This window comes from Tachyglossus aculeatus, chromosome 25, assembly GCF_015852505.1.
Source record: "Tachyglossus aculeatus isolate mTacAcu1 chromosome 25, mTacAcu1.pri, whole genome shotgun sequence".
In the NCBI taxonomy this organism is placed as follows: Eukaryota; Metazoa; Chordata; class Mammalia; order Monotremata; family Tachyglossidae; genus Tachyglossus; species Tachyglossus aculeatus.
The window spans coordinates 10,269,624-10,292,350 of record NC_052090.1 but is presented as its reverse complement, the minus strand read 5'-3'; the positions used below and the strand labels follow the sequence as shown (position 1 = coordinate 10,292,350).

The following is a 22,727-nucleotide window of genomic DNA, read 5'->3' as shown; positions in this document are numbered from 1 at the left end:
ATATCATATATAATAATAATAATAATAATAATGATTGCATTTGTTAAGCGCTTACTATGTGCAAAGCACTGTTCTAAGCGCTGGGGGGGATTCAAGGTGATCAGGTTGTCCCACGTGGGGCTCACAGTCTTAATCCCCATTTTACAGATGAGGTCACTGAGGCTCAGAGAAGTTAAGTGACTTGCCCAAGGTCACACAGCACACGTGGCGGAGCTGGGATTCAAACCCGTGACCTCTGACTCCAAAGCCCATGCTCTTTCCACTGAGCCACGCTTTCTGTCCCCCTGACTATAATGTGAGCTTCTTGAGGGCAGGGAATATGCTTTATGCTTCTATTGTAATTTCCCAAATATTTAATACCGCATTCAGTGGGTGCTCGATAAATACCTTTGTAACTACTAGTCCGCTGCTGTGGAATCCACTGAGAGCTACTAGCATGACCGAACCAAAGTCCATTTCCCTCATAGCCTTTTTGACTATGGGGTTTTCAGGAACCAAACGGGCAGTTCCCGAAGGGAATCCGAGTTTCCTAGGTTCCCCAGAGGGTTGACGTTACTCTTCAGGTTTTAAATCGCCTGGCGCGACTGGAGGAAAAAAAAAAGTTCAGGACCACACTTCCAAAATTAATAACAGTTTTTATTAAATCAGTTAGAAATGTTCACTATAAAAAAGTTAACATTCTGGAGATTTTTTTAACAAAATCAAAATAGATCTTTTTACAAATATTAGCAGCAAACTGGTTTGAGGTCTCCATTATCTGCTCATTTTTGAAGGTAGCATAAACAGTACATAAAGCATGGAATATTAAATAGTCCCCCTTTTTCTCCTCTGCAGTGATTCACGCCCTCCCAGATGTGTTGTGATGCAGGGGGCTGGCACTCAACACTGTCGCTAGTGAGGATAATCAACTCGGCTGTACTCAGGGTAGAGCCGGGGGACGCTCTCCTGAATCACCCAAACATTTTTACCCTCTAAAATGCGAGACACACACACATAAGCAACTTAGCACCTCGCTTGTTGAATGGGTTTCAATGGAGAGAGGATACTTAACCCCGTACAGTAAGATCGTCTAACCTCCATGTTACTTTATGATAACCCCAGTCGGTTGATACTACAGATCCTCATGCTACCTGTAAAGTGCCAAAAAAGTAGAGCATTTACATTTGATCTTTAAGAATAATAAAATGGAACTTTAGGAATAATAAAATTGACATAGGGAAGGGGACAAATGTCACTTTGATACCGCTTCCTTGAAAAATCTTGCCCAAGTCACTGCTCCCTTAACTCCTCTGAGCACTTGCTATCAAAGTCTGAGGGCCGATGGTAACTGCATTGCATTTTTGGGTCAAAGAGCTCCTTTCAGTCAAGGGACTCAACTACCCACTTCAAATTGCCCAACAGTATTTGAACTCTATTTTCCGCCTGCTACTAGTACACCGGTTCTTTCACCAGGTGGGAAGTGAAACCGAGTGGCAAATACTCCATATCTAAAAATAACATTTGTTTTCGTTTTTTAAAAGTTAACGTTCAAGAGATCTCACTACCTTCAAAATACCAAAAAACATGTACATGCATTTTTTTTTCCTAATAAATTCCTGAACTAGAAACCACCCTAAGAAATATTGAATAACCGGAACATTTTCAAAGTTTCTATTGTACAATTATTACTGGCTCAGACAAGAGCTAACATCCATTTTGTTTTTTCCTATTTTACTAATGTTATTTACTGTACAGTGAACAAACAGTGGGAAAACCTCACAACATACAAATGAGAAGAGCAAAGAAATTTAATGCAAAAAAGAATAAAGGTACAACATTTACATCAACACTGACTAAATTTTCACCATTACCATGGTGGAAAAAACTCCTTTATGTTACAATACCATAACCTCATATTATTTGATCAAAAGGAGGGTACGGTGTAAAAAAAAAACCAAAACCCTATTTTTGCGACTGAAAAAACAAACAAGATATTGAATTCTGTTTTATTTATGTACACTTCAGGCTGTTGAAACGTGAATCACGAAGTTTTTTCTTACAGGTGGCAATGGCAGGCAGGCGAGGCAGGTGACTACACTTCTAGAAATTCAGTTGGTAAGACTCCTCAACAGCAGTTTGGTATTGCGTCTCCTCATCTAGTTGAAGGTTCTAAAAAAATGTTTGCAATAGCAGAGACCAATGGAAAGAGAAATATTCAACTGTTCAACCCCAAACCACACAAACGTATTCTTTCTATTACAATCTCCATTTAATTGGCTGAGTGATAACGGGAACTCAGTCCTAATACTTCTCTCAAGGACGCTTAAAATTAGAAATGAGTTCCCTTGTACTATTTAAGAACCAGTATTCATTCAATTGGAGGGCAGTAACCATTTAAATGAAAATGTAAGAACTTGTTGATCAATCTCATTCAGGTAGCCACCCCTGCTTTGAGCCAACTGTCTTTCCTTATAGTCCCTGCAGTCTTCTGACCCCCAGAACTCATCTTTCTGGCTTTAATGTAAAAGGGGCTCTTTCCAGGGGAATCAGAATCTGCGTTTTAGAGCGGATCATCCCCGGGCTAAATAAATTAACTTTGATTTCTATTCATTAAAGAGGCTCTCTAGTTATTACGTAATTTCTCTCAGTGATCTGGAAAGGTCACAAGGGTGAGGCAGACTAGGCAAAGCATGCTACTTCAACAAAAACTGATCCAAACATTCATAAGAAACTGAAAATAGTCTGTAGGCTGGCCTAATGGGGTTACATTTGGAGACCGAAAGGGGAAGAGCCTCACGCTGATAATAACAATAATAATAATAATAATTGTTAAGCATTTAATATGTGCCAAGAACTGTGCTAGGGTAAAGGGTAAAAGCTGGAGGATCCAGGGAAAAGGCTGAATGCCCCTCCCTGATGGGACTCGAGGATGCCATCAGGGCCCAGCCCACAGAAGCAAGGCACAGGACCAGCTGCAGTGGTGGTCCAAAAGTCAAAATAATAATTCCAGGTACTTGTATTAGAAAGGGCTAGTCGTGTAGAAATACTGGAGTTGGTGTGTGAGAAGCTGCGGTGAGGCAACCACCATTCTGAGGGGAGAGAGTCCTTACGGCTGGAGTGGCTGGAATGGAGGGTGGCTATTTGTTGCAGGGGATGTCACATTGTCCGTGAGGCCCCCATCGCCCTAAAGCACAGGCCAACTAGATGACAGTAACCCATCACAAACCCCTTCCTATGTAAACTACCTCCTTAAGTTTGAGGGTTGAGGATCACAGGTGGTCAAGGAGCCCTTCGGACGGTATTTATTTCAATTTCTCGTGAAACTGAAATGGCGAGTGGTGTTTCGTTTTTAGCAAATACAAAAATGTACTAGCCTGCTGAGCCATCTGCCTGCACTAAAAACAGCCTAAACCACACCACTGGAAGCATTCTTTGGTACTAGCTCATCATCCATCTGAGGTTACCTGCCAGGTTGCTCAACAGTAACTGCAATTTTGCATTTGGGGTAATAGATGTCATAGTGCTGCTTCATGTGTATTCACTACCACATTTACTTCTGAAGTGATACTAAACTTAAATTTGCTCTTAGTGTTAGGCAATTCATTTCTGCATCCAAATGGTTTGTGCTGTTTAGATCTAGTTTTTTTGCATATGACACTCCTGCTGTGCACACTTTACATCTTCTAGACTTGCCATACGTCCTCCCTTCTCTCCTCTAAAATGAAGGAAACAGCAAATGGAGCCTTAGCTTCAGAGTCCATATGGTTGGGCTTAAGTGTGCATTTTACTTGAAAAATGTGTCTTTTGGAGGGTTTTTTGATGGCATTTGTTAAGTGCTTACTATATGCCAGGCACCATATTAAGCGCTGGGGTAGATACAAGCTAATCAGGTTGGACACAGTTCCTGTCCCACATGGGGCTCACAGTTTTAATCCCATTTTACACATGAGGTAACTGAAGTACAGAAAAGTTAAATGACTTGGCCATGGTCACACAGCAGACAGGTGGTAGGGCTGGGATTAGAATCCAGGTCCTTTTGACTCCCACGCCCACGCTTGGCACATAGTAAGTGCTTAACAAATACCAACATTATCATCATTATTATTATTCTCTTGGTAAGAGAAAGCCATTGCAGGAAGGGCTACTTTTATCACTCTGCACCCTCCTATGGGCCTCCAAAACACTGTTAAAGGTGCTTACATAGCCCATCAAGCAATGTGCCTCCACAATTCTCCACCTCTCTAGAAAGCACTTTTCCCAGAAGATGTATGATCACCCTCTAAAAATTCTTCAACTCTCTTCCTTGCCCAGGTGGGAAGAAAAACATAACTCCTGCTTCCATTACCCTATTAGCAAAAACAGTGTAACCTTACAGCATTCTGTGGCCCAAGAGTCATTACCAGACTGGCTCAGACATATCATCTAAGGTGGTGAAACAGCTTAATTTTACTTTTCATATGCAGCTTTCCACAGGCCTTTATAAACTGTTTTCTTGAATAGCAATAAGGAACACACTTACCACAAATTCACCATAATCAAACTGATGTCTCTGATTTAGATGGCTAACAAAATTTCTAGTAATCTGGCTAGGATCGCCCCATGGAAGAGACACACAAATAGGACATGTCTAAGTGAAAGAGATTTTGAAAAGAATTAAGATAGTTCAATTAGTTACATGATACAGAAGTACACTGAATTGAGGGGGTTGAGCCCCCTTGCCAAAGTACTTTAAAGCCCATGTAAACAAGAGTTATTTGTTGCAAGCCCTGTTAGGAACTTTCTCCCATCAACGACTTGCCCTTTCACTTGAGCAGCAGGCTATTTCCCATGATTATTACCTTTTTACATTCAGATTACAGTGAGATGTAAAGTGTGCTACAATGAGGTAAAGGTCCTTACTTTAATATCTAAGGTTTTTTTGTCTTTTGTGATTATAGCTACAGTCTTTCCTAGCGGCTTTCCTTGTCTTGTTTCTAAACCATTGAACCAAATCTCTAACTGCCACGTGCTTTTATGGGACCTTTAATAATGGGAAAAAAAGCAAACATATCAAATATTATACCTATCTGCACGGCTTATTCTGGCTTTTCAAACGAACACCCCAAATTTTAAGAAACTAGTAAGTTAACTATTGAATGAATAGTGGTCTGAAGTAGGCTTGGATCATTGGATTGATTTTCTGAGCACCTTAAATGGAAGATCAGTTGCTTTCAAAAATTTAATCTGGTTTCCAAACAGAAAGACACCTGACCACGTAGATTCCAAATGAAAAGGGAAGTTGGGTTTGTTTTATAATACCTGACTCTCTTGCGCCCAGAGGCTAAGATAAAGCAAGAATGAGCCATCGAATCACTCCCGTAAAATATAACAATTTAGACCAGCCCACCCTGCCCAACATGATTCAAAAATCGCTAAACTAAGGAGATGAGAATCATTTTCTAATTATAAACTGTGTTTTCCTGGGAGAGTCACTACATTCAAGACTGCCTCTGACAGATGCACTTACCACAGGAACAATCTGAAAGAGGTGGCTACTATTACAGTGATCCAGTAAACGCTGCCTTGTCAGGTTGGTTTCTTGACACAAGGGACACTTAAATGTGGGATGCACACTTGCACTGAAAGACATGCAACAATGTTACATGGAGAACAGGGTTCCCCCAAATCAAATTTCTACTTTAGCTTGGAATAAAAACATTTTCCTCAGCTCTGCAGTCAGAGTAAGTGTAGGGAGACATTTCACTCAAAGCAAGCTGGCCTCTCCCATCTCACGTCTGTTGTATCACAGATAGATGGATGGAGCACTGGGGGAGGGACTGCCTTACTTACCACCAAAACTCACATTAGACCAAGAGTTACTTTAACTGGTTTCTGTTGGGCACGCTTTAATACAGCACTGAGAGGTTTCAATGAATAGCAAATGAACAGTAGTATCCAAAAGTCTGCCCAATAGCACTCTCCTGCAGTTTAAAGAATAATCTCAAAATTGAATAAAACTAGAGTTATCTCCTTTCTTACCTCGACTCTCTTGGAAGCGATTCTGTGTTATCAGCTGTAGATGTTCCACTCCGATTACTTCATTTAAGCACAGAGAAAGGACAATCAGTGATTAAAAACTACAATACCTTAAATAACTGAAAAATGTCCATTTTTTAAATCAAGTGTGAGATCATGAATTTACATTTAGTTTAAATCAGCGGAACATATATAAATTCTCTTGACAGAACAAACTTGTTTCTCGTAATAACCTACCAACAGTGACATGCTGAGATAGACTGAAGCAACCCAACAATGTGCGCTTATTATAGGCAGGAATGTGTCTGTTGTTGTACTGTACTCTCCCAAGTGCTTAGTACAGTGCTTTGCACCCAGTAAATGCTCAATACATACGATTGATCGCAAAAGGTACCCAAGGTCGATGACAAAAATGTATCCCATTTAAAAGGGAAATAAAAATTTAATGGACTATGATAGTGTAGAACCAAACTAAAAAAATAAACATATGAAAGTTTAGCTTGGCTGTTCTTGCCAATCCTGGGATTGAGATCTACAAGTACTGGTCGCTTCAGGGCTGTGACGCCTCAAACAGCACCTGAGCTCTGCTACATTTGCCCTTGCTCAAGGTATCATCATCAATCGTATTTACTGAGCGCTTATTGTGTATCAGCACAAGTCAGGTCTCCTATGAGGATTATAGTATTCCTGAAGAACCTCGTGTGAAGGAGAAATCTTGTCACAGAACTTGGGCTGGCCACCTCACACATGTGCACAACTGTTTCTGCTGACATCTCATTGCCTTTATCCAGACAGGTATACTGATGGAGGAATGCTCCCTAACCCTGCATATTCTACCCAGGGCCAGTACTGGAAGACGCATGGTAGGGAAGAACTGACCATACTTTAAAAATCATTACTAATGCCGACCTGAACTTCTCAGTTCCTTTTATTTTTAGGTCCCTTTAAAATCAGGTATTTTTGGGGGGGAAGGAAATCTGGCAATATCAGAGAATCTGACATTATGAAACTTGGCAAAAGCTCTTCTGACACATGTAAATTTAATGTTCCCTGGGGAAATAAATGAATTACCAAAGCCAGGTGGCCAAATCTTCCACTTGTGGAAGGAAGGAAACCCTCCAAATCTATATGCTCATGGACCAAGAGACATCTCTGGAATGTCCTTTATGAACTAAACCGGGGCAATTTTGCTTTTCTTTGTTTGCAGACCATGTGTGGTAAAGCTCTGTTCATTTTCCCAGCTTTGTGTGGCCAAGTTGAGAAATGAGAAGGAGGCCATATCATCTTAGCCATCTAAGTCAGAGAGGGCCAACATCTTAGAAAGAAGTAGGCTGGTACCGAGTTGGAGTTCTAAACAGACTTTTTCTGCATAAATGTGGATACTTGGAAATTGGATATACATTTCATGCACTCATACAGCCAGACCCTTAAGGCACAGCTTCATTTCAAATACAAACGAAGCACCCAACTGTCAGATCAATTAACGACAGTCTGGTGGGCCATGAAAACAGTCATGGACCCCATCTCTCTCCATTTTATTAAACCACACCCCTCTCCGTACTTCAAAATTCACCTCTATGAGGCCTCCCTGAATAATCACCCTGTGGACCTGGCAGCATAATCCACCCTCTCCCCTTTGGTATTTAGGAACTCTGAAGTCGTATGAAATGGGGCCCACAAAATCCAAACAGGCTCGTGTTGTTGGAAGGACATTCTCAAGTTCCCTAATCATGTTATGGCAGAACTACTTGTGTACCTCAGTGCCAAGAACAGAGAACAAAAGTTGTTGATGAGTTGATTTTTGAGAAAAGCTGATGATTCCAATTTGCTAAATGAACTTTAGGTGTTTGATTTTGGCTGGCCACATTCCCTCGAGGCACTCTACACGCTGAGCTAGTGACTTTCTAAGCTAGAAGAATGTTAATTGGAGGATGTAAACCAATTTAAATTGACAAGCTAGTGATTCTATATAGTTACTTGAAATCACTAGGAATATAAACTAGAGCTAGCAAATAACATTTGGGGCTTGGGGACCATAATATTTTAATTCAAAGAGTAACAGTGAAGTCAAATTTGGCACCTAAACACTCAAAATAGACTCCAAAAAGAAAACTCAGTTGCACTACGTACGCTGAATTTTAAGTTAAAATAACTTATAGCATTTATCTCAAAATTTAATGGAAAAAATTATTAGGAAAAAGATTTATCATTCCATTGAGATGCAAAGGGATTGTGTGACTTGTCCGAGGATCCACAATAATTCTTCTACTCGGCCACGAAGGACGGTCCAACTCAACTGGAAAGTTCGTTGTACTGTCTCCTTTAACTCCAGAGTTTGCAAGAAATATTTATAAAACTCTGCTGGAACATAGTTTTAGTTTTGAATGTCACTACCCTATGACCCTGGGATGGGATTCAGGCATGCTTCCTCTCAGAGCTACGCCTAGCAATTTTCTTTAAAGCTTTCCCTCTAGGCATTCATTCCCTCAGGGCCTCAATTGTAAAAATATAATTGCAAAATATAATTGCACTCAATTGTTCCATAACCTGTGTCTTCACTGTGCATTTTGGATAGAACTCTGTTAGGGAATTAGAGAACATTCTAGGTAGAAAGCAATATGACGCTGGAGAAAAAGGTTGTCCACATGCGACAGACCTTAATGTTTGCTTTCCTTAACGTGAAATTCACCCAAAACAGGAAAACTAAGTATATTCTTATGTTTGGGGTTTTTTTTTTTTTTGATGGGGGGTGGGGAGGGTTATGTTTTGATGCTCAAGGAAATCACTCACCTATTCCCTGCTGAATCTTGGGAGATTGGAAAGTTTGGAATGACAGAAGAAACACCATATTCATCTTGATACTTCTTACAGGTTTTGTAGTGATGCCTCATCCGATAGAATTTAATCTGTAAATAAAACCCAACCAATTTTTCATTTGAGCTAATTAAGACACCTCACACTATCAGCAGACACTTGTGCCAGCAGAAAAACAAAGATGAGATTAAGGAACTATATATAACTGTGCTCTGCACACAGTAGAGGCTTGATAAAATCTTCAGTGGTTGACTGAAGTAGAGAAGTTCCTTGCTCATGCAATTCTAACAAGTAAATCCTCTATTCTCCACTCTGAATTAAACCTTAGGATACTCATGAAAGGGATAAGTGCCTCTGGCATCATAGAATGGAGAAATCCTCCACTTCTGATTTAATTTTGAGCTTTTATTCATGCAACCATATTCCTCAAATACCAGTGTTAGTTGTAATAGGAATTAGTAGGAGGGTGAGGTAGACACTGGAGAGCAATCACTCATACCACACAGACCAATCTAGGTTCCTCACACGCATTCTCTCTCAGACAGAAATGCAGGTTTGAAAGAAAAAAAAAAATCTATCTCCTGAGGATAATTGGGTGGCTTTTCTTTTTCCTAGTCTAGTTATGTGGTACCTTCACTTGAGATTTAACTTCTAAGAAAATGAAATTCCAGGTTATCCAGTGCACCGTTTTTCAGGCGAGTGACGAGAAGTTAGACGCTCCTCTTCAAATGGGAGACCCACTTCCCTCATATCTGGAAGAAGCCCGATAGGACCTGGGCATAATGCACGAAAGAACCTGATTCCTAAACCACTCTGTTGGCTGGGATAGAGGATGGCTTTGATGGGAACGAGTTTTAATATGCTTATCACAACTTCTCAATCCCCGACAGTCTCCCCGGCCCACCACTCTTACTTTCCAATTAAGAAACTGGGAGATAGAGTGAAAGACTAGGTTTGTGTCTGTAGTCTGTAAAAAGTCCGTTTTTGGCCTTTTATTTATTTATTTATTTTTAAGGAATCTCACAAAAATAAAGCAGGGGTCTTGTTCCAAATCTGCTCCATGAGGACGTGTTGGAGCAACTTCTCTCCCCAGTGTGTATTAAAACATCCTTAAAAACGGATGCTAAGAAATTGTCATCTATGATAAGTCATTTTTTGAATGACCCTTAAATTAGACTTCAGACTTTCCTTCAAATGTATCCCTAGGTCACAACCCTCAAAGCACAGTGGTGAGACTTCATCTCAGTGTTGCTTAAACTCCCCATTCTTAGAGTCCTGAGTGTGGGTCATCAGGCACACATGGCTTTAAAGTTATTTGCCAGGGATCTGACTTTTCCATTAGTTTCTTGTTTCAGCCAGGAATTTTTACCTACTCTCTTAACTTAGCATTCAAAAACGTTCTTTGTTCCCACGAGGACTACTAAATTGTCAAATCCCCCAGAGAAGACTGTTTCTCAGGTTGTAAGCCCCTCGAGGAAGAGGTTCCGGCTCTAATTCCCACTGGCGCACAACTTCCCAGCACTTACTACAGTGCTCTCCACACAAAGTCAGCGCTTAAGAAATACTATTACTAATACCTTATAACTGTCTAACTTTTTGTAATTATAGAAATAACTCCTGCACCAGGAAGCAAAGTTGGGCCCCAAAGCCTTCGAAGCAGTCAGCTCATTCGGGTCGACGCTCTCCGAGGTGAAGTTGACTTTTTACCATCAATAGCAGTAAGCTTTACCTGTTTGGCACAGCATCTGCAGCTGCCAGAGAACTTCCTCATGACGTTTTCAATGTCTAAAGCTCTTTCGGGACATGCTCTTTCTCTTCTAGTCACATTTCCTCGGCAGAAGGGGCAATGTACTCCACTTTCCCTCATAGCAGTCAGGAAACATTTTCTACAGAAACTGAACCAGAATTAAGTTTAGAAATTAGGGAGAGAGCCCACAGTCCTACAATACAAAGTTAAAAACAAAGATCAGGATAAAGAATGGCAATAATACGGGAGGGGAGACTTTTCATTACTTCTCGGAATTTCTACATTTTGAATCATCTCATTTGTTACAACATAGTCAGAAGCCCAAAACGTAACTGGAGTCACTTTAGTTTTAGAAAGGCATCTCAAGCAGAATACTGAAACAGACATCCTGAAGGCAACCAAAACAAGAGGCTACTGAATGCAAGGATTTGAAATTCACTCGCAAATGATTTGATCAGTCTATATTGATCCGACGAAGAACCTTCTAAAAAAATCTATTGCAGCTTTCAAAAGTGAAGAAATGGCTATCTCTATTCACATGATCAGTGTCTCTGGCCCTTAACCCGGCTAACCAAAAATCAAAGGAACAATGGCTATCGAGCTGGATTCTCCCCTTTCGATCTCAGAGAGAACAAGGCCCGTTTCCAAAGTGCCGGAAAAGAAAAGCAGGAGCATATTTCTCTCAGCCTGCCTGTTTCTCTGGGTCCAGGCAAACATGAGGGTTCCCGGCTCTGCAGCGGCCCAAGAAAAGGCTGTTTTCTGCACAGAAAATTTGGCTCAGGAAAGGAGGAACCTATGGAGTTAGACTTGACTCCATCCTTCTTCCCTAGCCATCTCCACTCTGATCCTCCTAAGGCTCACACACGCTCAAATGAAGAACTTGGGAAAACCCTAATGAAGAGCAGGGTTTAAACTTGCCCGTCCTCCTGATCACATTTCATTTGTGACCTTGGGTCCTCAATTGCTGGGCAACTTTTCATTGAGTCTAGCAGCCGTGAGATTGGCAATTATATCTGCGAGCTCAAGACACATTCATTAAAAAAAAAAAAAAAAAGGATTCCTTGCTGAGGAAGGATGAGAAGAACCTCCTGGCAAGCAACAAGCATTCTGAAGGTACAGTACTTTGAATGAAAAATCTTTGAGGGAAACAGAATGATCCGATCTGCCTTCATATGCTCCTAGAAGCGGAAGCGGAATGCAACAGATGGGATCCATACACTAGTAAAATAGTAGAAAAATATGTGGGTGAGATCTTGAAGGCAATGAAAGCGTTCTCAAGGACAAAGGTAGGCTGGAAGATCCCTGTGGACAGGGATCATGTCTACCGACTCTGATGTACTTTACTTTCCCAAGTACTTAATACAGTGCTCTGCACACAGTAAGCGCTCAACAAATGCGACACTGATCGCTCTACACACAGTATGTACTCAGCATGTGCTCAGTTGGACTACTGTATCATCGGCCTCCTCACTGGTCTCCAGGCCTCCAGCTTCTCTCTACTTCAAGTCTATATTATATTGTATGCTGCTGCCCGGATCACCTGCTGCGTGCATCTCTCCACTCAAAACCTTCCAATGACTATCTTTTGCCCTCTGCACCATGCAAAAATTCCCTACCAGTGGCTTCAAGGCTCTGCAATAGCTTTTCCCAGCTTACATATTGGCTCTCTTCACCACTTCTCCTCAGCTTGCACCCTCTGACCCTCCCAGGTTCACCAAATTGTACCTGGCTTTCTACTCTCCTGCCTATGACCCCCCTCCCTACCCTGTTCACACTATTTCCCTGGCCTGGAACTCTCCTCCCTCTACAACATACCCAAATCCACCGACCGCTGTTTTGTTTAATTGCAATTCCTGATTTTTTTTTAATTATTACTTAGTAAAAATAGTACTTGTGAAGTGCATACTACGTGCCAAGCACTGTACTGTGTGCTGGAATAGATACAAGGTATTCAGGTTGGACACAGATCCTGCCCCAATCAGGGTTCACTTTCTAAGTGTGAGGAAGAACAGGGATTGAATCCCCATTTTCCAGATGAGGAAACTGGGCCACAGAGAAGTTAAAGTGATTTGGCCAGGGTCACACAGCAGGCAGGTGGCAGAGCCAGAATTAGGATGCAGGTTCTCTCTTTCCAGTAGGCCATGCTGCTTCTCGATTTAACTTACTGACCTCAGATGAGTGCAATAATTTTAACCGAAAAAGAAGCAGCGTAGCATAATGGATAAGAGCACAGGCCTGGGGAAAAGAAGAACCTAGGTTCTCATCCTGGCTCCGCCACATGTTGGCTGCGTGACCTGGGGCAAGTCTCTCAACTTCTCTGAGCCTGTTTACCTCTGTTGTAAAATGAGGATTAAGATTGTGAGCCCATGAGGGACATGGGCTGTGTCCAACCTGATTAGCTTCTATCTACCCCAGTGCCTGGCACAGAGTAATTGCTTAAAAAATACCATTTTAACAAAAACGAAGTTAAAAAAAAAGTTTGAAGAGAGCTCCCCGAGAGACCCTGGGCAGCAGTGTTAAATCAACACCTCTTCTTCTCCCTGGCCCGAGAGCCAAATTTGGCTCCAAGAAGACCCTGATCCGGCTTCTGAGCCATAGGTTACAGAATGCTGGTCTGCAGCCATTAATGCTGGAGGCCCAGCAGACTCCTGGTGACCAAAGAGTTTTAAGTGAAGAACAGAACAAATGAATTTAGAAAAACAAAGAACAGAGGGCCAGGAAAGTCAAGGGGGGGGGGGGGGGGGGGGGGGAGAGCGAGAGAGAGAGAGAGAGAGAGAGAGAGAGAGAGAGAGAGAGAGAGAGAGAGAGAGAGAAACAGAGGGTGAGACATTGAAGAAAGACTCAGCACTAGCCAGAGAGGTCTGAGCACTAGCCGGAGAAACAGGCAAACATGGAAAGGATGAGTAAAAAAGGTCCACGGCAGGACTCCAGGGGGTGGGGAGGTCTCAAAAAGTTAAGGCGATACCAGATACTGTGTCCCCTTCCCAGCCAACACTGCGTGGCTAATGAGGGCCAGGCGAGGAGGGATTGGGGAGAGAACCCTTGCCCACCTGAACTTCCAAGAACTCAAAACCCTCTTTCCACTTTTTTAATAAGAATAATGGCAACACCTTGAACATGGTGTTTTCATTTTTCCAAAGCATTTTGACAGCAACTCTCTCACTTTGTTCCTGTAATAGTCCTGTGAGAGGGAAGTATTGTTACCCGCAATGACCAGGTGAGGAAATGGGAGGCCCAGGTTAAGGAACTTGTCCAGGGTGCCACACTAAGCTAGGTGTTAGGACCCAGGTCCCTTAACGCCCAACCCCATCACTTTCCATTAGATTACAGGGGCTCAAAGCCTCACTGGTTCAACAGGCCAAAATTCTTCTTCCTTCTCTTTTTGTGCCCATCATCATCCACTCACTCTCTTGTGTGCACCCTCTGCCACCCCTTCCTCTCCCCCAACTCATCATCATCGATGGTATTTATTGAGTACTTACCATTTGCAGACCACCCGTACTATGTTCTTAGGAGAGTACAATATAATAGAGTGGTCCCACACACCCTTCTTGACCCTCGCCACCCCTGCAACTCTGTGCCCAGTTGGGAACAAGACTGTCAGGAAAGACAGAGTGTGAGTAAAACTTGGCAAACCACTAGCACAATAATCAATTCCTTCAGGCGGACTTCCTCTAGGTCCTCAGGTCCATCAGGAGCCTCCATCGGCACCATGAAGCTCACGGTGACGGTGGCTACACCAAGTATCAACTAAAGGGCCCTTTAGATGGGAAAGGCCTGCCTCGCAAATAGGCACCTACCCAGGCCTCACTGTTTACGCTGGATGAAAAGAAAGAAAAAACTGCTGATTTCATTTCACTACCACTGTACGTCTGGCAGACTAGTAAATGGACCTCAGCTGGCAGAAAAAACAAAATTCTACTATTTGCTAGATGGGGTAACAGGATAGAATCCCTCTAGTTTAAAGGACCTGTAAAAATGACCATCCTCTATTCCTCCTCTGCTTCTCTCCCCATCAGGAACTTGTGCCCAGTTCACTCCTCTGTCCCCTAACCTAACTTCCTACTCCTCGCCCGAACAGAACCTTGCTCCTCTTCCTCCTCCAGCCTTGATTCGACCAGAACTCAGGTGAGAAACTGAACGTAGTCATGTATGAAATGTGTATCTATTATATACCTATAACTCTATATTGATGCTATTGATGCCAGTTTACTTGTTTTGATGTCTGTCTCCCTCCTTCTATACTGTGAGCCCGTTGTGGGCCGGGACTCTCTCTTTGTTGCTGAATTGTACTATCCAGGTGCTTATTACAGTGCTTTGTACACAGTAAGCATTCAATAAATACGACTGACTGAATGAATGAAATGGGAAGATTGGTGCACAGCTCCCCACACCTCCAAAGGTTGCTCACCCTCTCCACTTCAAATGGAACCTCCTCACTGTTGGCTTTAAGGTACCCAATCAGCTCTTTGCTCCTCTCCCGCTATACCTCAGCTCACACCCTTTGTTCCTCTCAAACCAACCTACTCACTGGGCCTTATTTTCATCTCTTCAGCCACTGACCTGCTGCTCACACACTCCGCTCCGCCTGGGCTTCCCTCCCCAGGCACCTTCAGCAGACCTGCTTCTCTTCCCAACTCAAAGCTCTCCAGAAATCATATCTCCTCCAAGAGGCCTTCCTTGACTAATCTCTCACCTTTTCACCCTATTTGCCCCTCTCTTGCCACTTTGGTGCTTCTAGTTACCCAGTCAGTCAACGGGATTTATTGGCTGCTTACTATGTGCAGATCACTGTACTAAGTGCTTGGGAGGGTACAATACAACAGTATTGTAGACACATTCCCCGCTCACAAGGAGCCTAGGGTCTAAACTGTAAACTAGTCTGTAAGATCATCAGGGGCAGGGACTATCTGCTAATTTTCCCAAGTGTTTAGTACAGTGCTCTGCACAAAGTAAACACTTAAATACCACTGATTGACTAAGGGGGTAGAATACTTGGATCCTTACACCCAACCCCCAAAGCCCTATGTACATATCTTTAGACTTTGTTGCTGTAAGTTCTTTTATTGAGCGTTTACTGTGTGCAGAGCCCTGCACTAAGCGCTTGGAAAGTACAATTCAGCAACAGAGAGAGACCATCCCTGCCCACAACAGGCTCACAGTCTTGGGCATTTGAAGCTGTGAGTCCCATGTGGGACAGGGACTGTGTCCAGTCCAATTTGCTTGTATCCGCCCCAGTGCTCAGTACAGGGCCTGGTACATAGTGAGCGCTTAACAAATTCCATAATTATTACTGTTATTAGTTGATTTTCAACACCCTGCAAATGCTGCCACCCTCTGCAGGGGAACTCGTGGCACATAAAGGGCCACGGAAACCTGGGGGAGAGGAATACCCAGAGGCGGGGAAGGTGAATAGTTTGGATTTCATTGTTTTAAATCACCCTCCCTATCTTTCCTTGAACCAAAAGATTAATTTGTTTCTAGAGAGTCTGTACCTCTTAAGCACTTGCTATTCACCCTATTCCCACAGCAGTTAGGTACATACCCTTAAACTCTGCCAATCCCTGCCCTGAAATTTATTTTAATGTCTGTCCCCCTCTTGACTGTAAACTCCCTTTTTTTGGAGGTATTTGTCAAATGCTAACTACGTGTCAAGCACTGTTCAAAGGCTGGGAGAGATACAAGTGAGAAATGGGGCCCACATTCAAGTAGGAAGGAGAACAGGTATTCCTCATGGGAAGGGAGGAGCTCGGGCTTTGGAGTCAGAGGTCAGCTTGTCAGCTGTGTGACTTTCGGCAGGTCACTTCACTTCTCTGGGCCTCAGTGACCTCATCTGTAAAATGGGGATGAAGACTGCGAGCCCCACGTGGGACAACCTGGTGACCTTGTATCTCCTCCTGTGCTTAGAACAGTGCTTGCCACATAGTAAGCGCTTAACCAGTACCGTCATCATTATTATTACCCACTCTTATTGAATCGTCCCCTCCCGAGTGCTTTGTCTGGCGGTCTGCACACAGTAAGTGCTCAATAACCCCCTAACTGTACCTCGTTCTCGCCTGTCCCGCTGTCCACCCCCGGTCCACATCCTTCCCCTGGCCAGGAATGCCCTCCCTCCACACATCATCATCATCAATCGTATTTATTGAGCGCTTACTATGTGCAGAGCACTGTACTAAGCGCTTGGGAAGTACAAATTGGCAACATATAGAGACAGTCCCTACCCAGCAGTGGGCTCACAGTCTAAAAGGGGGAGACAGAGAACAAAACCAAACATACTAACAAAATAAAATAAATAGAATAGATATGTACAAATAAAATAGAGTAAAAAATAAAGAGTAAAAAATAAATAGAGTAAAAAATCTGCCACACATCTGCCAAGCTAGCTCTCTTCCTCCCTTCAAAGCTGAGACTGAGAGCTCACCTCCTCCAAGAGGCCTTCCCAGACTGAGCCCCCCTTTTCCTCTCCTCTTCCCCATCCCCCCAGCCCTACCTCCTTCCCATCCCCACAGCATTGCATATATTTGTACAGATTTATTACTCTATTTATTTTACTTGTACATATTTACTATTCTATTTATTTTGTTAATGATGTGCAGCTAGCTTTAATTCTATTTGTTCTGACGACTTTGAAACCAGTCTACATGTTTTGTTTTGTTGTCTGTCTCCCCCTTCTAGACTGTGAGCGCCCATTGTTGGGTAGGGACCGTCTTTATATGTTGCCGACTTGGACTTCCCAAGCGCTTAGTACAGTGCTCTGTACACAGTAAGCGCTCAATAAATACGATTGAATGAATACCCCTGATCAAAGGCCTCAATGGAAAAGGCCCAGGGATTGGGATCGAGGGGAGAAGCAGGGTGGCCTAATGGGTGGGGGGTGGGTTGGGAATCGGAAGGACCTGCGAGGCAGCGTGGCTCAGTGGAACGAGCCTGGGCTTGGGAGTCAGAGGTCACGGGTTCTAATCCCTGCTCTGCCACTTGTCAGCTGTGTGGCTTTGGGCAAGTCACAACTTCTCTGTGCCTCAGTTCCCTCATCTGTAAAATGGGGATTAAGACTGTGAGCCCCATGTGGGACAACCTGATTACCCTGTATCCCCCCCCGGCGCTTAGGACAGTGCTTGGCACATAGTAAGCGCTTAAACACCATCGTATATTTCAATCCCGGCTCCGCTGCTTGTCCGCCGGGTGACCTCGGGCCCGCCACTTCCCTAGGCCTCAGTTACCTCAACTGCAAAATGGGGGCGACCCAATCGTCCAACCTGACAGGCTCGCATCGAGCCCAGCGCTTAGCACGGCGCCTGACACTGAGGAAACGCTTAACGAATCCCTTATTTAAAAGGGGGGGGGGGGGGGTGTCTCCCGGCGAAATGACGGTAAAATGATGGCTTGGGGGGCAAGGCAAACCGCCCCCTCCCATTCATTCATTCAATCGTATTTATTGTGAATAAATGCGATTGAATGAATGAATGAGCCCAGCGCTTAGCACAGCGCCTGGCACCGAGTAAACGCTTAACGAATCCCTTTCTTAAAAAGGGGGGGGGGGGCGGGGGGCGACGAGTCTCCCGGCGAAATGACGGTAAAATGATGGCTCGGGGGTGAGGCAAACCGCCCCCTCCCATTCATTCATTCGTATTTACTGAGCGCTTACTGTGTGCAGAGCACTGTACTAAGCGCTTGGGAAGTCCAAGTCGGCAACACATAGAGACGGTCCCCTCCCCAACAACGGGCTCACAGTCCAGGCCTCAGTTACCTCATCTGTAAAATGGGGGGGGGGGGGTGACACAACCGTCCAACTTGACAGGCTCGCATTGAGCTTCTAGACTGTGAGCCCTCTGGTGGGTGGGGACTGTCTCTATATGTTGTCAACTTGTACTTCCCAAGCGCTTAGTACAGTGCTCTGCACACAGTAAGCGCTCAATAAACACGACTGAATGAATGAATGAACCCAGCGCTTAGCACCAAGTAAACGCTTAACGAATCCCTTTTTTAAAGGGGACGACGACGACGACGACGGGTCTCCCGGCGAAATGACGGTAAAATGATGGCTTGGGGGTGAGGCAAACCGTCCCCTCCCATTCATTCATTCGTATTTACTGAGCGCTTACTGTGTGCAGAGCACTGTACTAAGCGCTTGGGAAGTCCAAGTCGGCAACATAGAGAGACGGTCCCTCCCCAACAACGGGCTCACCGTCCAGGCCTCAGTCACCTCAACTGTAAAATGGGGGGCGACACAACCGTCCAATTTGACTCTCCCCCTCCCCCTCCCCCCGTCTTACCTCCTTCCCCTCCCCACAGCACCTGTATATATGTATATATGTTTGCACTTATTTATTACTCTTTTATTTGTACATACTTATTCTATTCATTTTATTTTGTTAATATGTTTTGTTTTGTTGTCTGTCTCCCCCTTCTAGACCGTGAGCCCGCTGTTGGGTAGGGACCGTCTCTCTCTGTTGCCAACTTGGACTTCCCAAGCGCTTAGTACAGTGCTCCGCACACAGTAAGCGCTCAATAAATACGACTGAATGAATGAATGACAGGCTCGCATGGGGCCCAGCGCTTAGCACCGAGTAAATGCTTAACGAATGCCCTTTTTTAGAGGGGGTGGGGGAGGGACGAGTCTCCCGGCGAAATGACGGTAAAATGATGGCTTGGGGGTGAGGCAAACCGTCCCCTCCCATTCATTCATTCGTATTTATTGAGCGCTTACTGTGTGCAGAGCACTGGACTAAGCGCTTGGGAAGTACAAGTCGGCAACAAATAGAGACGGTCCCTCCCCAATAACGGGCTCACAGTCTAGGCCTCAGTCACCTCAACTGTAAAATGGGGGGGGAGAGCCACAACCGTCCAACTTGACAGGCTCGCATCGAGCTACTAGACTGTGAGCCCTCTGTTGGGTAGGGACTGTCTTTATATGTTGCCAACTTGTACTTCCCAAGCGCTTAGTACAGTGCTCTGCACACAGTAAGCGCTCAATAAATACGATTGAATGAATGAATGAATGAGCCCAGCGCTTAGCACCGAGTAAACGCTTAACGAATTCCTTTTATAAAAGCGGAGGCGGGGGGGGGGGGGGGGGGGGGGGGATGACGAGTTTCCCGGCGAAATGACGGTAAAATAATGGCTTGGGGGTGAGGCAAACCGCCCCCTCCCATTCATTTATTCGTATTTACTGGTCGCTTACTGTGTGCAGAGCACTGTAGTAAGCGCTTGGGAAGTCCAGGTCGGCAACATATAGAGACGGTCCCTCCCCAACAACGGGCTCACGGTCCAGGCCTCAGTCACCTCATCTGTAAAATGGGGGGGGGGGGGCGACACAACCGTCCAACTTGACAGGCTCGCATCGAGCTTCTGGACTGTGAGGCCTGCACACAGTAGGCGCTCAATAAATACGAATGAATGAATGAATGGGAGAGGGCGGTTCGCCTCGCCCCCAAGCCATCATTTTACCGTCATTTCGTCGTCGTCGTCCCCGCCCCTTTTAAAAAGGGGATTCGTTAAGCGTTTACTCGGCGCTAAGCGCTGGGCTCATTCATTCATTCATTCGAGCGTATTTATTGAGCGCTTACAGTCTCACAGTTCCTCCCCAAGAAGGGCTTAGAACAGTGCTTTGCACCTAGTCTTCCTCTGGGCCTCAGTTCCCTCATCTGTAAAATGGGGGTGAAGACTGTGAGCCCCTCGCTGGACAACCTGATTACCTTGTATCTACCCCAGCGCTTAGAACAGTGCTTGGCACATAGCAAGCGCTTAACAAATACCAACATTATTATTATTATTAGACTGTGAGCCCACTGTTGGGTAAGGGGCGTCTCTAGATGTTGCCAACCTGGACTTCCCAAGCGCTTAGTCCAGTGCTCTGCACACAATAGGCGCTCAATAAATACGATTGATTGATTGCACTTCCCAAGCGCTTAGTCCAGTGCTCTGCATCATCATCATCATCATCATCATCAATCGCATTTATTGAGCGCTTACTATGTGCAGAGCACTGGACTAAGCGCTTGGGAAGTACAAATTGGCAACATATAGAGACAGTCCCTACCCAACAGTGGGCTCACAGTCTAAAAGGGGGAGACAGAGAACAAAACCAAACATACTAACAAAATAAAATAAATAGAATAGCTAGGTACAAGTAAAATACATAAATAGCACACAGTAAGCGCTCAATAAATACGATTGATTGATTGGACTTCCCAAGCGCTTAGTCCAGTGCTCTGCACACAGTAAGCGCTCAATAAATACGACTGATTGATTGTACTTCCCAAGCGCTTAGTCCAGTGCTCTGCACACAGTAAGCGCTCAATAAATACGACTGATTGATTGTACTTCCCAAGCGCTTCGTCCAGTGCTCTGCACACAGTAAGCGCTCAATAAATTTGATTGATTGAACTTCCCAAGCGCTTCGTCCAGTGCTCTGCACACAGTAAGCGCTCAATAAATACGACTGATTGATTGGACTTCCCAAGCGCTTCGTCCAGTGCTCTGCACACAGTAAGCGCTCAATAAATACGATTGATTGATTGATTGGACTTCCCAAGCGCTTCGTCCAGTGCTCTGCACACAGTAAGCGCTCAATAAATACGACTGATTGATTGATTGTACTTCCGAAGCGCTTCGTCCAGTGCTCTGCACACAGTAAGCGCTCAATAAACACGATTGATTGATTGATTGTACTTCCCAAGCGCTTAGTCCAGTGCTCTGCACACAGTAAGCGCTCAATAAATTTGATTGATTGTACTTCCCAAGCGCTTAGTCCAGTGCTCTGCACACAGTAAGAGCTCAAAAAATTTGACTGATTGATTGATTGTACTTCCCAAGGGCTTCGTCCAGCGCTCTGCACACAGTAAGCGCCCAATAAATTTGATTGATTGACTGGACTTCCCAAGCGCTTCGTCCAGCGCTCTGCACACAGTAAGCGCTCAATAAGTACGATTGATTGATTGATTGTGCTTCCCAAGCGCCTCGTCCAGCGCTCTGCACACAGTAAGCGCTCAATAAATACGATTGATTGATTGATTGATTGGACTTCCCAAGCGCCTCGTCCAGCGCTCCGCACACAGTAAGCGCTCAATAAATACGACTGAATCATCACCATCAATCGTATTTATTGAGCGCTTACTACGTGCAGAGCGCTGTACTAAGCGCTTGGGAAGCACAAACTGGCAACATTTTGAATGAATGAGTAGTAAGCGCTTAATATATGATGTTTGTACCTATTTATTACTCTATTTATTTTACTTGTCCCTATCTATTCTATTTATTTTATTTTGTTAGCACGTTTGGTTTTGTTCTCCGCCTCCCCCTTCTAGGCTGTGGGCCCACGCTGGGTAGGGGCCGCCAGCTTGGACTTCCCAAGCGCTTAGCACGGTGCTCTGCGCCCGGTAAGCGCTCAATCAATACGATCGATGGATGATTGATTGATTGAGGGTCTCCCGGGCTTCCCTTTGACGGGGGAGGGGGACACGACCGACTCACACGTGCTGACAGGCGGTGATCCTCACGGGGGTCTTCAACACCTCCTGACAGACCGGGCAGTAGAAATCGTCCTCGCTGAAATCCGCCCGCTCGGGGAGCGCCTCGGCCGCCATGGCGACCGGCCCGACGACGACGACGACGAGGAGGAGGAGGAAGAGGCGTCGTCAGCGATGGTGTGTGGGCCTGCGGGGCGGGAGAGTCGTCTGGGTGTCCCGTCATTTCCTCTCCCTCCCCTCCCTCCCTCCCTCCCCGCCAACGGCCGCCCTCCCTCCCTCCCTCCCTCCCACCGTCCGCCCGAGGCACTGACTGAGGGGACCGGTTGGCGCCGGCTGGGGCCGGCTGAGGCCGGCTGGGCCTGAGGCGCTCTGCCCTCGGCTCGCGGGGCGCAGCCGCGTCGCGAGCCCCTCGCCCATGGCACTGCCCCGCCCTCTACCGCCCCCTGCCGCCGCCACCGCCACCACCACCACCGCGCCCGGACCCCCGCTGCCACGGCAACGAGAGGCCCCGCGCCTTGTGACGTCACAGCCGCCCCGCCCTCTACCGCCCCCTGCCGCCGCCACCACCACCGCCGGACCCGAGGGAGGCGCCCCCCGCTGCCATGGCAACGAGAGGGCCCGCGCCTTGTGACGTCACAGCCCCCTCGCCCTCTACCGCCCCCTGCCGCCGCCACCACCACCACCACCGCCGGACCCGAGGGAGG

At 45.3% G+C, this 22,727-nt stretch overlaps 1 protein-coding gene across 2 annotated transcripts; it reads right to left on the bottom strand.

Moving 5' to 3' along the window:
- Window positions 1–621: 621 nt before the first annotated feature.
- Window positions 622–22,420, bottom strand: RNF138 (ring finger protein 138). 2 transcript variants are annotated; one of them, XM_038766777.1, is made up of 8 exons: window positions 22,335–22,420; window positions 22,028–22,210; window positions 10,538–10,703; window positions 8,785–8,900; window positions 5,998–6,054; window positions 5,486–5,597; window positions 4,499–4,606; window positions 622–2,148 (listed from the first exon to the last, which is right to left on the bottom strand). In XM_038766777.1, exons 2-8 carry the CDS (start codon window positions 22,138–22,140, stop codon window positions 2,080–2,082), a joined length of 741 nt encoding a protein of 246 aa, XP_038622705.1. In that variant the 5' UTR covers window positions 22,141–22,210; window positions 22,335–22,420; the 3' UTR covers window positions 622–2,079. The 2 variants fall into 2 exon arrangements, with proteins under 2 accessions (XP_038622705.1, XP_038622706.1); XM_038766778.1 differs by lacking the exon at window positions 4,499–4,606.
- Between the last annotated feature and the right edge of the window lie 307 nt (window positions 22,421–22,727).

Bases quoted from the DNA above. Each gene is read 5' to 3' on its own strand.
- RNF138 (XM_038766777.1), bottom strand. From the start codon at position 22,140: ATGGCGGCCGAGGCGCTCCCCGAGCGGGCGGATTTCAGCGAGGACGAT. The intron at 10,704-22,027 runs GTGAGTCGGTCG...ATTCTGGTTCAG, and splicing joins ATCACCGCCTGTCAGCACGT to TTTCTGTAGAAAATGTTTCC. The intron at 8,901-10,537 runs GTAAAGCTTACT...TTTTATTTACAG, and splicing joins GCAGATGCTGTGCCAAACAG to ATTAAATTCTATCGGATGAG.